The 14,155-nt window shown below is 43.6% G+C and overlaps 1 protein-coding gene across 1 annotated transcript in view; it reads left to right on the top strand.

The window, feature by feature from the left end:
• ENTPD1 (ectonucleoside triphosphate diphosphohydrolase 1) overlaps positions 1 to 11,839 on the top strand; it is a 28,130-nt gene extending 16,291 nt beyond the window's left edge. Inside the window, exons 4-10 of the mRNA XM_015424007.1 lie at positions 104 to 254; positions 2,578 to 2,737; positions 6,861 to 7,097; positions 8,010 to 8,270; positions 10,670 to 10,777; positions 10,906 to 11,043; positions 11,254 to 11,839. Of these exons, the coding sequence (XP_015279493.1) occupies positions 104 to 254; positions 2,578 to 2,737; positions 6,861 to 7,097; positions 8,010 to 8,270; positions 10,670 to 10,777; positions 10,906 to 11,043; positions 11,254 to 11,460 (1,262 nt within the window). The 3' untranslated portion in view covers positions 11,461 to 11,839. The remainder of the gene's footprint in view (positions 1 to 103; positions 255 to 2,577; positions 2,738 to 6,860; positions 7,098 to 8,009; positions 8,271 to 10,669; positions 10,778 to 10,905; positions 11,044 to 11,253) is intronic.
• The last annotated feature ends 2,316 nt before the right edge of the window (positions 11,840 to 14,155 follow it).

Genomic DNA, 14,155 nt, shown 5'->3' with positions numbered 1-14,155 from the left:
CCTCTCTCCCTCTCTCCCTCTCTCCCTCTCTCCCTCTCTCCCTCTCCCCTAGAGTATACCTATCCCTGGATTATATTGATCAAATTCTGGGTTTTCCTCCCAGGGCCAGGGATCTCATCATATACCCATAATCCTGAAAAGGCTGGTATGTCCCTACAGCAGTGCATGGACAAGGCAAAGGTGGTAGTTCCTGCAGGAAAATATCAAGAGACGCCTGTTTACTTGGGAGCGACAGCAGGCATGCGGTTGCTGAGGTACCAAAGAAGAATACTACGGGCACTTTGGTTGAGAGACCAGGAGTGCCAGGGATTATCTCCATGGCTTGCAATTTTCAAAGTTCCTTTGGGATCAGCAGTGATAAAAAGTTTTGCATCCATGTCTGGTTTGGCTGTTCCTCTGCCCATCCCTGGGGAGGTCTGTGTTGCATATTAGCCTTATGCAATGTCTGCATTCCGGGTTGCTTTTAAATAAGTTTCAGTGCTCACTTGTGTCACGTAGATGGGAAGTTCATAAACAAACTTACATTTCTGCTTAGCACAGTGCTGCAGTATTGCTCCCCCACCCACCCCCTATTTTTTCTGTGCACTACAACATTTGTCTTCAGCCCCTAAGTAAGGATCCTCAGTTGGAAAGCAGAGCCCCATCTGGTACGTTGCGAGCCCCTCTAGAGCCACCATTTTTTGGGTTGCCATTTGGAAGGAACTGTTGCTAGGGTGCTTGTACAGACAGTATAAGGGTACCACAGCTCTTTGTTCCTCTTTGCGCACATGCAGAGAGGAGCAGCAGGATAATGAGATGACATCAGTTGGTGATGGAGATGATTCCTCCATGAATTTCACCCATGGCTTGTTTCTCACAGAACTTCTGGTGTTCAGGTTGTATTTTCTGTTTCTAGTCCACTTGGTTCTGGCTTTGATACTGGTAACTCTGGCTTCACCTCTTCTTGTTGCATGAGTCTGATGTCAGGTTCATGTATCTCAATGGATCCCAGCTCTAGAAAGGGTGAAGACCACTGCACTACAATCTCCAGCTTATCAAAGCAAGTAGGAATGTGGTGGTGGGGAAGTATCATCTATTTCCCTCACTGGTTTGTTACTGTGCAGGAGACTGTGTGTACCCTAGTCATGTATCAATGTGACCCACTTTTCCATTTGAGCCACTAACCCACACTGAAATGGCTTCAGCCTAAGGAAGTAGCCCCTCTTTCCACTGTCCCTGATTCCTAAGAGGCTTAGGTTCTATATTCAGTTTAGTGGATGCCTCCAGACTGGGTAGTGACCCACACCATGGCAGTCAGGCATCTTTTGACAAAGTGGCAAGGTACCTGCACAGGGCCCACAAAAGAGGGGAACTGAGAGGAGACAGATTTGGCTATAACTACGGGGCTAGCAAAGGTCTGATTGCTAACACAGGGGTCCAAGGTCTGAGCAGCAAATAATTGAAAGGGGTGCAGAAGAAGGCGAGAGACATTTTGTATGTCAGTGGGCGCTTCTGCCCACCCAAGACAGGGATAGTCCAGAGCAGGCAAAAACTCAGTTTGGGAATACATCCCTTCCCCAAATATAGAGTAAGCAGCCAGATCCAAAAACAAAAGATTATTTTGTTTCTGGATCTCAAAAGACAAGGTGATCTGGTGTGCCACTGTCTGGTTGAAGAGGAAAAGGGGTGATTCAGGGTCCTGGAAAAAGCTTCAAAAAATAACCCAGGGAGGTAGGCAGGGGCTTGTTTGGGGGGCATTTTTTTTTTTTTTTTGCTGATCATTGATGGGTGGTTTTGGCATGTAAGACCCTGTTCAACGTTATGTGAAGGACTGTCTTTCCTTAGCAGGCTTCTTTATGGCTAAAGGCATGTTGATTAATTACTGAGAGGCCTTGATGGCCATTCAGAGGCAGCCATATTCTTCCCTCAGTACTGTTGAGTTATGTGTGGGCCCTTTTGCTGCAGTCAGAATTCCTGTGTTTTGGCTTAATGTGCCATATAGGTAGGAGCTGGTCCCATCATCACAACTGGGAAGAGCAGATTTTAACCAAAATGGAAGCTTGTTGGCAACATCTTACTAGACAAATGCACTGTATTGCCCTGAAGTGTTGCCATGAGCATTTGGTGAATCAGAATCCCCTAACTGGTTACTCATTGTCCACACTGCCCTTTCTTTCAATGGCAGTGGTGCACTAGTTGACACCAGAGGTGAGCCTTTAGCCGAGCAACTTAGTTTATCACACACTCCTAGCAAGGAATCTACAATAAATAGACCACAAGGGCTGCTTCTGAACGTGCATTTTTCTATGTCTGTTTATAAAGTGTTAGTACAGAGACAGACAGAAAACTGCTTGGAAACGCATGTCCCTTGGGCAGTCTCAGATGTAAGTGAGATGCACACCTTTCAAAGTACTTGGAACCTTCTTTGCAGTTCACATTTCATTCTAGCGTCTGTCCCATCTGGGGTAAATGCACACACAGAATGTCTGGGTTCTTTCCAGCAGACATTTTTGTAAGGCCAAGAAGGAAATGGACATCAAACATGTCCCTAATGGAGCTGTATTGACAAGCCCTACCCCTACTCTTTCCTACATGTAGAAAGCAGGACAAGAATGTTTCTGAGAAGGTCCTCTCTGAAGTGGCAGCAACACTGCGCTCGTACCCTTTCAATTTCCAGGGTGCCAGGATCCTCAGCGGTGGAGAAGAAGGTGCCTATGGCTGGATCACTGTTAATTACCTGCTGGGCAATTTTAAGGAGGTAATGTCAGAAAGGCGGTGGTGTGGCACCACAGAGCCTGGTCATACCTTGAGTCCCCTCTTTACAGCACAAGAGTCCTTATCATTTTTGAGTGTTCCAGTTCCATCTGAACATCCAAGAGGTTGTTAGGAATGGAAATGGAATCCACGCTGACAGATTCCTGTGGGCTAGTCATGTGAATCTGTTTCAGCAAAAACAAAAAAAATATGGCATTATAAAAAGCTGTACTGTACTGTAGTGTAACCACTTGTGAGTTAGAGCTCTGATGTCACAGACTGTGGACCACAAAAGTTTATGCCATAACGAGGTGCCACTGAGGCTCTTTTTGCTGCAGTTAATGGATGTGCATTTTTTTCATTTCATAGGTTTTAATTTGCTTAATAAAAGCAATTGTTGCTATTAATATTGGCTAGTTTTCAGAGGGAAAATCTCCATGCTCCTCTTCTCCCACTCTCCTCACCATGTACTTACTGCGCTCCAGGTGCTAGTCGTGGCTGATCAGGTGCGAGGCTTGCAGTGACCAGCTAGACAGGCCACGGAGAATCTTCACCCTCCCTGAGACACACTTTGGATACTGCTTTGGCAGTGTTTGAAGCTTGGCATCTGGGATACTTCAGAGTACCTGACCTCACAATAACATTTTCCAGGGTCCACTGAAGTACTAGAGGAGGCATTGGGAGTGGGGTGGGATTAAAAAGAACTACATGCCTGCTGGCTGGCCGGCCACTGTTACAAGCTTGGCGCCTCATAGAAGTAGTGGCTACCACCTGCAACACAGTAAGTGGGGGAAGTAGAGAAAGAAAGGAAGGGGGGAACAAAAGGAAGGAATCAAGGAAGGAAATCTCCTTTTCCATCAGAAGCATTCACTGCTTTTTCCTATTTGCTTTCATTATACACATTAATGAAAGGAGTGAGGATTTTTTAGATTGTGTTGTCATGAGTTCGGAAACAATATTTAATCAGAACTGCAATATATACTGCTTCCATGCTGAGTTAAAAGATCTCTCAAGTCCTCCCTGCTTTCGCTTCCTCATCTCCTGATCTAAACAATTACTGTATCAGCTACTGTATTTGTGGATGTTACTCCAATGAAGACTTGTCCTGTGGATTGTGAAAGAGAATGGAATAGATGATGTCTTCATATCCTCTGGCAACCAGAGATGTGGGTGGGTGTTTATCACAGCACAGATAGCCCTTAATTCACTGTGTTGATTATTCTATTCACTATGTTGCTTATACTGTTGCACAGAATATTACCCAAACTGCCTGTCTCCATTTTGATGGGAAATTAGCAAGGAGGCCAAACAGGAAAAATGGGCTTAACAGGCATTACACCTATATATACTAGGGTCAGATTCAAGAGGAAATCTTCTTGAAAGGACCAGGACACCAAATTAAAGTAAATTATTTATTGGAATAAAACTAAGACACACATACCAAAGAATTCAGTATAACATATACTCAAGACTGCAGGGAAACAAAGTAGCAGGAGACATAAAGGAAGTTTTGAGGTGATATTTACCAGATCCAGATGTGCGGAAGTCTGTGAAGAGGGATTGTGAACTGCCAGCATATCACAATCAAGAAAGGGAGGGACCCAAAGTGTCAGTTTGGGGGTGAGACTCAGATAGGCGCCCTTTGAGTGACACACCGAACTGTGGCTGGGCCACCTATTTATATAGACGGAGGAGCACTACAATAGGTGTGATGGCACCTTAACGAGTGCTTTCCTGGAATGTAGATATCAGTCTGTTGGCTGATATTTGTCTAAAATCTTAAGTTACTCTGGGGAATCTCATCGGGAGATGAGTCATAGGAACTGGAGATGTAGATTTCTTATTGTAAAGAAATGCAGAAAGTGACAGGAGATATGGCGGAGAGGAGGAGGCCATGAGCAAACAGATGTCTGCATTATGAAAGAGAATGTCGCAGGATGAGATTAGCAGTTTTCAAGGAGACAAAGGTAATTCAGAGAGGAATTGTCCTCAAAGGGACGCACTGAACAGCTGTAAGAGAGACTTTTGCATACTTGTGGGGGGGGAATAGCAGATGGCATCTAGGAGAAATGCTCTGTTCTGCCAGCTTTCCAGACAGCCTATATTTCAGGCCAATCTCCCATGATACCTGAAATGTCACTCTTTCTGGGCTAACCTCAGATCCTGGAACACTGCTTTGGGGAGTCTCTGGGTGTCTTCAGAGGTTTGGGGTGTCTGTAAATGCAGGTGTAACAGACTACCCCTGTGGCAGGGCCTGATGTGGGGGTTACAAGAGAATGCACTGCCGTTATTAGCTTATGGGGCATCTGAAGCTTATTCTCCTGACTGACATACTAGTTGTCGGTGATTTTGAACTGCTGTTTGCTATACTTGTGAAAGTGTAATTTCACCATAAACTAGTAATTCTGTTCCTCTGCCTTCTTTCCATCCTGATAGAAGGGAATGTGGTCAAGGAACAATCTTCTGTATCCTGCCCCCAGTAAAAACATTCACCTCCCCAAAGTACTGCTGCTTACGCTGGCCTTAAAATCTGCAGACTCCCCACATGCTGTGCCATTCTTTTAGTGGCAGCTCCTGTCCTGGGCTGTACCACTTCCCCAAAAGATGTGATAGAAAGAGACTGGAGTTGAAACAACAGAGGTGGTCCTGATGGGAAGCTTGTCTGCTTTTCAAGGAACTCAATATCATTATGATTTGAGAGGTGCGGGGGAAGGAAGGCTGATGTTTGCACTTGCGGTGGTTTGAAAGGTTTTGTGCATATGTGCCTCAGTGTGCTATAAGCACACTATTGTATGAAAGGCATGAAGCACTGACATAGCTCAAGCTTTGGTCTCTGCACTGCTTTTCCCCTGCTGAAGGTCACTCAGAGGGACAGCACACTCCAGTTCACTAAATTTCTAGGGGGTAAGGTTTTCCAGGGAGAAAGCAAATAGCGGTTATCAAAGTGCAAGGACCATATTAGTTAAAGATGTCCTATGCTTCTGTCTATTGTTGACAGTGATGACACATAACTTAGGATTCCGATTCCACACCAGAGCCATCAGCTGCTGCAGGGATGCCTGCTGAACTGACAAGGCTACTGGGGCCCTTATTTTCCTTTCAATCTGATCTTAGTAGATCAGTTCACACCCTGACATTGTACCTCCCACTCAGTTGTCAACCTGCCATAGTATCTGCAATGATCTCTCCTTCATCCCAAACCTCTTGGGCAGGTATGCAGATAGTGGTACCATCTTTCTTCAGAGGGAATTCACTTTGCTTATATTACTGTACAAGATTTTATAGAACCCCTGGTGTTCAGAGGAACAGTATTTGCTGAGATTTATTACTAGTAATCTGTGCATCACACTGTGGTTTGATTGCTTTGTCTGTACACTCTGGGACACATTTCCATTCTTTTTACTTTAGTCCTGAATGATCCAATATATCTATTTCCTCCTAACTCAGGTCCAAACTACACATGATGTTGGAGTTCCATGAATGGAACTATTACTATATGAACCTTAAAAGTGCCTGGATTTGGTGTTAAAATGGAGCACTTTCTCTCCAGCTTGCCACTAATATAATCAAAAATGACCCTTCCCCATAGGAATAAAGAAAGGTACCTGTATTTTACCTGTCTTTTCCCTAGTAAAGCTTAAAACAGCCGGGGGGACATGTTTGTGTCTTTATATGTTTTATCTAATCATTTTAAATATTTTATATATATTTGTATTTTAAGTGCATTTTAATGTTTGAATTGTTTTAATATTCACTGCCTTGGGTGGGAAATGAGGCATAGAAATGTTTTAAATAAGTACTTTTTTTCAGTAGAAAATGGCATGGCAGAGGTAAATTCTCCCTTTCCCCAGCACGATAGCCCTGATCCGGGGTGGGTGGGTGGGTGGAATCACAAGGCTACTTTTTAGGGCCAAATCACATATTTTGAGTTCCAAAAATGCCACTTCAACATCATGTGTACTTCGGCCCTTACTTCTTGCCTATGCTAAGCATCCCTCTAACCATCTCCTTTTCCCCTGCCTCCATTTTCCTCAGCCAGATCCCCTTCTGTGGCTCCCCCAACCTGGCTCTTCTGTCCCTTGGCCTGACCCTGCAGCTTTCTCCCAATGGACATGTTCTTTTTGCAGTCTGTCTGGCCACGTTTCCTGCCCCGTCCATTCTCCAGTCTGGGGACAACAGGGGCATTGGACCTTGGAGGAGCTTCCACACAGATAACCTTTGTACCGGACCAGGAAAAGATCGAGTCACAAGGAGATATTGTGAATTTCTATCTCTATGGGAAGAACTACAGTGTATATACACACAGCTTCCTGTGTTATGGGAAGGACCAGGCACTACGCCTGAAGCTGGTCAATGATGTTCAGGCAAGTATGGAGTTGCCAACCCCTGTGGTTTGTTGTTGTTTTTTTGGGTGGTGGTGGTGGTGATGAAGCTGATGATGAAGTTCATCTAGACTTGGTTCTTTTAATAATATTAATATTGTAAACTCTGAGCTTTCTAAGACCCTGGAGAGATTCCCCTAGATACACTCCTGAAATTTCCCCATCCAAGAAAATTAGACCCCTTAAAAAAATAAACCTCAGACACTATAGGAGCCCATCTTACACTGTTAGGTAAAGCTTTCCACAATTTGAGGAGTATTTTGGTTGCAGCCAAGAAGTGAACCAAAACAAAATGACATTGTCTTGAGATATTGGCCAGGTCTAGGGATCACTGTTTAACTCTGTTCTATCCAGCCAGCTCTTCCTCCAAAGAGTTCAGATTAGTGTATGTGGTCCCCTCTTCTACATTTTATCTTCACAAATAACCATGTGAGGTATGATTGACTGAAAAGGAGTGATTCGCCCAAAATCACCCACTGAACTTCATGGCAGACTGGGGTTTGAAACGGGGTCTTCCTGATACTGTTTCACTGCAACACAACGATGACTTGCCAAAGTAAGTAAAGATCCAGAGCAAAGAGGGAACCTAGCTCTCTTGGGCTCCTCTGTGCTTGCTAATTATCTCCTGTCACTTAGGCTCTGGGTGGCTTTTTATTTATTTAGAATATTTATATGCCACTTTTCTCCTGGAACTCCAGACTCAAAGAGATTTCAAACTTTGAAATCAAACACAAAGATGTTCTTCTGGCCACCAGTTTGTTGTTTCACTACCCTTGCCCTGATTCCAACCATGTACCCATGCCTAGATCCATGTTCTTCTGTGTCTTCCAACTCACCTAGTTATTTTTGTGATGCTTATGTGTCTTCTGACTCACCTGATTACTTTTTCTGCAGGGGAAAGCGGCTGAGAGATACCAGGATCCATGTTTCCACCCAGGTTATAAGAGGACAGTAAAAGTTTCTGACCTGCTCACAAACCCCTGCACTGCTGGTAGTTTGCCTTCCCTACCCTTCTCACAGATTGAAATTGAGGGCACTGGGCACTATGAAAACTGCCAAGCCAGCACCCAGAGAATCTTCAATCTTACTCACTGCCCTTATTCCAAATGCTCATTCAATGGCATTTTTTTACCTCCTGTGCAAGGGGAATTTGCGGTGAGTCTATGCAGACACCAATCTGCCTGCAGTAGAGGCTGATGGCTTGACACTAGAGAATGCAATTTGACTACCGTTACAATAATTTATTTAGAAAAATATGCTTCTTCAGAGACCAGCTTGAAGAGGCTCACAAGATAAACTCGTAGAAACATAAATTCATTAAAATTAAGAAACCGTTAAGAACCCAGGTCATAAAACATTTGGCAGCTTGAATGATACAAAAGTCCTCAGTTTAGGCACAAACAATAAGAAAGATCAACCCCTAGTTAAAAGCCTAGATTAAAAAAAATGTTTTGGCCTGCACCTAAAAGACACTAGAGTAGGTCCCAGATGCGCTTCAAGGGGGGAGGGCATTCCACAGGTGAGGTGCCATTACTCTGGTGATCAGCCATTTCTCTGGTCGCCACCTGCCTTACCTCTGCAGACTGGGGCCTGGACAGCAGAGCTTGTAAAGCGGATTCAGTACATGGGAAGGCATATTAAGGACTTGCCTTCATATCCTTAATGGGAGCCTAATTAAGACTGATGTTCTGTACTACCTACATAATGGGAGGGAGAGCGAGAAAGCCAGCAGTGAGTCTGTTCCTGTCTGTTCTCTCTAAGCCACCAAAATGAGGCTTCCCAACCCCACACCTAGGGCAATGAGACAGATGACCCACTGTTAGAAAAGGGCTGCTTTGATTACTGTGTCATGGTCCCAAAAACTGTGTAAGCTTGGAGGATGAAGTAACAGAGCACAGCCCGAGTTACACAGGGCCTTTCCTCACAATTGTGACTTTGCACCTTAATACCTACTTAGATCAAGATGGATGGAGATGCGGATAATCCAAAAGGAGCACCTAGAATTAGCAAGAGCACTACCAACATTTCGACAGCATTTTGAACTGTGCTTCATGCACTGGATAACTTCACTGTGTATTTGTCCTTCTAACTACAGTTTTGATAGGAATCAAGGAATAGAGGAACCAAGCAAATAGAGCCTTATGTGGACTTTTAAAGATGGGGGTGCGGGGTACGCGCTACGATTTAGTAAGAAAGCAAATAAAAAGGAAAATAAGACACAGAAAAGTAAACATAAAATAGCATTCTAGCCAAAGTTGATGAAGGTGGGCACTGGGCAGGTATCTGTCTGTATATCATCTCTCTTCTCTCTGTCTTCTCTGTCTTCATATAGCAATAGCCTTGAGCAGAATATTGGTGGGTATCTGTCTGCATTTCAACCATTCAAAGAAGATTATTAGTGCAATATTCAGAGAAGCAAAGTTATCCATCCCTTAAAAGAAAAATTGGCTTTTTTTGTACCAGTATGGTGGAATCCAGCAAATATATAGGCTGCAGAAGAGAATCCTAAGTAATCACTCTTTTTATGGAAAGGAACTGTATGAGGTTGAGGGTCTCATGACCCTCATATCCACTGTGGTTTAGAACTAGCCAAGGTGCATTTTAATTACATTTCAAATCAAACCAGGAGAAAACATATGAGTACTTATTAGAAAATGCCTACAGGGAATGTCTAGTTGTAACCACAGAAGACAATAGATATAAATTATATACAGAACCACATGTGAACAGATAATAACCAGCAAGTGTCTGGTATTTCATGGTCTCATACTAAAGCTGTCCAAAAGGAAACTTTATAATCGAGAGGGAGACATTTTGGCTATTACAATACAAATTAACCATCTTTTATATTAAAAAATCACATCTGTATCTTTTCTGTGCAAACATATCTTATTTTTTCCAGCATTTAAGGCATTATATTATGTAGCTGGGAAAATATTCTTTCATTCCAGTCAGCACATTTGTTACTGTTGCATTTGCTTTGTAGGGTGTGACTAAGACTTACCAACATAATTGATGAGTTGAAGATGAGATCCCCATCCTTGTGTCTGAATTGTTTTGTGACTTTTCTATGTCTTCCACTAGGTGGCAAAGTCCAATCAGGCTATGCTTATCTAGAGCATTTATATTCCTTGTGATTTTAATCAGTATCAGAACCCAGTCAAAACAGCAAATGTTCCATCTCCACAAAATTCCTACAGAACTTCTGAGAATAGGTCTGATGCACATGAAGTACTGTGAGTTGCCATGTGGTATAGCATTATATGGAAACTCCCAGCCCGTGATAAATATTAGATGATTTATGCTGGACACAGCAAGGATTTGACAGGTTCTGTATGTACTGTATTTATGGAGTAGAGATGGAGCATTAACTTTCTAGATTTAGTTTCAGCATCTGTCTCCTCAAGGGTATGGTGGGAGTCCATTGTCTGTGTCCTGTAGCTAACTACCTGCAAGTCTCTGCCCCCAGATTTGTTGGGACTTAGTGCAGAGAGAGCCCTGGTTTCTATTTTATTAGTATTTTTCTAAGCTCATTCATTTCTGTTTCTTTTTAGGCTTTTTCTGCTTTCTACTACGTAATGAACTTTCTAAATGTGACAAAAACACCTATGGATGAAGCAATGCAGAAAATCAAGGCCTTCTGCTCCACACCGTGGGATGAGGTACACTAATTCCCCAAGCAATAAGAAGTGTGAGCCCCAGCTCTAAGGAGGGGTGAAGCATACCACTGGCACCCTTGCAATATGATGTGTAGAGGATTAATGAGCTTGGTTCATTTCTCTGTGTCCAGGTGAAAGCAGAGTTTCCGGGGGTAAAAGAGAAGTACTTGAGTGAGTACTGCTTCGCAGGTGTTTACATAATGTTACTTCTTGACAAGAGCTACCACTTCACTGAGGAGAACTGGTCGTACATCCACTTCCTGGAAAAGGTATCTTAAAATGCAGAGGCAGAAACTGGGAGTGGCAATTGGGGAGCTGGGGTGGAAAGTCTGGGCAGCACATTCTTCTCATTGGTGGAGGTAGTGGTGGGGTTGAATTTTGGATTACAGACTTTTTTCTCTTCTCTCAGAAGTGCCTCAACTTTCTGTGTCCCTCCTGTTATGAGTGACTTCTGTCCCCTCCTTCCGTACTCATTTTAGATTGGTGACAGTGATGCTGGATGGACTCTGGGCTACATGCTGAACCTCACCAACATGATCCCTGCAGAGACGCCTTATACCCACCCATTGTCCCGTATTACCTATATGAGCCTCCTGGTCATCTGTTCCCTTATGATGGTGGCCCTGCTCCTCCTAGGCTTCTTGTTTTTTCGTCAACCAAAGTGCATGAGAAAGGCAATTATTTAAGCTGGGTTTGGCCTAGCCCAGAGCTGAACTTCAGTATAGGTCAGAGAACAATGCTCTTCTGATGTATTCCACTGAAATGACTGACTCCACCAAGGGCCTTGTGTACCACTTTCTCCAGCAATGACAGGCACTCAAGATAATAACATGCTGCTCTTCTGTCCTCTTCCTTGTTTTGGAGACTCAACCCCCATCCTGCTCCTGAGCGGGGTCTGGCAGTGGGAGCCTTGGGTGTCCTATTAAATGCTGATTTCTCTCAGGTCTGCCCTTTTGTGTATTGCCATGGTCATAGGAATGCAACACCAGGGGGCACCCAGTCAGAAATGATTAAACAACACAGGGTGAGACTCAGGAGCAGCTCTTTTCAGTCCCACCAGGAAGATCAACAGTCATACAAAATGCTGCTCATTGGGTCTCCTCCATATGTATGTCAGTTGAACGATATTATTAATTAGTTGAACTAGCACTTTGTGGGGAAATCCTCTATGCGAAGCCTTGTCTCCGCTTAGGAGGCAGAGCCATTTGACAACAGTCTGTCTACCATATCTGTGTGTCAGCCAGAAAAAGGGAATGCACCTGCTCTGCTGAAGTTGACACAGGGTTACAGATCAAAACATTAATCTGGGAGAGAATGTAACTTCCTGCATCTGCCAGGAATGATCCCTAGCCCAGAACCAGCATTTTTTAACTCTGTGGAGTGCCTGTAGCTGCTACCCGGGCAGTGGACCATGTGCTACTGGACTATCTGTTAATTGTTTGGGTTCATCAAAGTGATCTGCAATCAGATGGTTCCTATTGGATGCATAGATCCAGGAAGCTTGACATTATACCTTGCTAAGCAGCCTGTGTTAATGCTGTTGCCATTATCAAGTGCAGTAGAAGATCTCAGAAATTGAGAAGGGTGGGGTAGTTAAAATATTTGCAACTTCTTTCACATCCTTCCAGTTGAAGAGCTCTCAGAGTAGAGGATACATTCTTTACATCCCAGACTCTCCAACACCAAGGGATGAATGAAGTTCATTTGCTAAGAAGAGACTCTGACCTCCTCTGTGATTGAATAACACACAGTGATTGATTGAGTTTCACATTGATGTAACTGGAAATGAAGGGTTCACGTAACCAAAGCCTTCCTGGCCCCCTTCTGGCAAGGAAGCCAATCTGTTATGGAATCTGCTGAATAGCCTATCAGGAAGCTTCTGCCCTTCAGTGATGCTCCTCTCCTACAGGTGCAGTGGGAGGTACTCGAACCAGCCAGCTGCCATTCTTAGCCACTCATATGAAATTCTGCTGCATTGCCACTGCAGGAAAGCTGCATATCTGCCCCATCCCCATTCAGCTGGGGAAGACAGTCTAAAGGAGGAACCTTTATTATCTTCCTTTTGTCATGAGTTTGTTCTAACGGTGATGAAAGTGCAGTCGTCTGCAGATTTTAAGTAGCTTCTAAATAGCAGTCTGAAGGTAAGCTTCAGGGATCCATACATCTAACTGATCCCAAAGGGTTTTATGTGGCTGGCTGAACTTCATACGTAGACCAATGGTGAAGGGAGCTTTGAAAATCTTGTTGGCCTCTAAGGTGCTGCTGGACTTGAATCTAGTTGTTCTGTTGCAGGCCAACACAGCTACCCTCTGAAACTATGCAGACCAATGGGCTTTTGTATGCCAATATATCATGTTTTCAGCTTGCTCCTCCAGTCATTAATGGCATCCTGCTGGAGAAATGCCCTGGGAAAGGGAGATGGAGAGGGAGGTCAGCTTGGGAAGGTAGGAGCATTGAAAGTATTGCATGGTGCTGTGAAGGAGTCAAAGGCTGACCTGGTTGAGTCCGCACATATTTTAACATTCATACCTGGTCCTGAAGTGCCTTTTAGCATTTAGGGGAGATGAAGCTGGCTGTGCTGGTGCTCAATCCATCACAGCTGCCTTCATTCCAATATGTGCTTATACTTAAAAGGTACAAAGTAGGCATGAAGTGTACATACCCCCAGGAGACCTTTTCAATCACACCATTGCCCTCCTCAGGAATATATCAAAGGAGTACATAATCCTTAAGTGGCATCCCAGCTCACTGGCTGACGAGTTTCTGTGTAACCCAAAGTAAAAGTGGAAAAGGGAATATAGACAGAAAATGAGTGTTTAAGGCAATAAGCACAAGACCAGCATGATAACAACTAAATCTTTTTAACTTAAATGTAGTGAGTTGGCTGTTGAAAGTGCACTCACTGCATTTTGGGCACAAGTACAATCTTCTTCCTCAGATCAAACTCAGGAAAAACTTTGTTTCTCATTTGTAGCAGAAGCTGTTTTTGCACAGCTTAAATCGGTTGCCGCTTGTGTCAGTCATAAAGCCATCCTCCTCCTCAGAGCAATTTTTCAAGAGTAATTTTTACAAAAAAATTAATACAGCATTGTGTAACTATTTTATCATATAAACGTGCAAGTAACTTAAAAAACTGGACAGTGTCTTCCTGAGGAATGGATGGAGGCAATGAGGAAGTGACAACCAGCATTCAGTCTGGAGTCTGTCCGTGTACCCTTTGAGGACTAAAGTTAGGAGATGGCAGTACTCCTGTCCTATGAGAAAAATCTACACCCAATCCTCCTGTTTCCTGGTATCTGCATACAGTCTCAGATGGAAGATGTATCAAATATGAAGAGTTCTTTAAAATGCTAGTAATCCTTTGCAAATAAATATTTCAGT

The sequence above is a fragment of the Gekko japonicus genome, unplaced genomic scaffold (genome assembly GCF_001447785.1).
Source record: "Gekko japonicus isolate JY-2015 unplaced genomic scaffold, Gekko_japonicus_V1.1 scaffold442, whole genome shotgun sequence".
NCBI classification, from domain to species: domain Eukaryota; kingdom Metazoa; phylum Chordata; class Lepidosauria; order Squamata; family Gekkonidae; genus Gekko; species Gekko japonicus.
The sequence above is the reverse complement of the archived record's forward strand: the minus strand, read 5'-3'. Positions and strand labels throughout refer to the sequence as shown.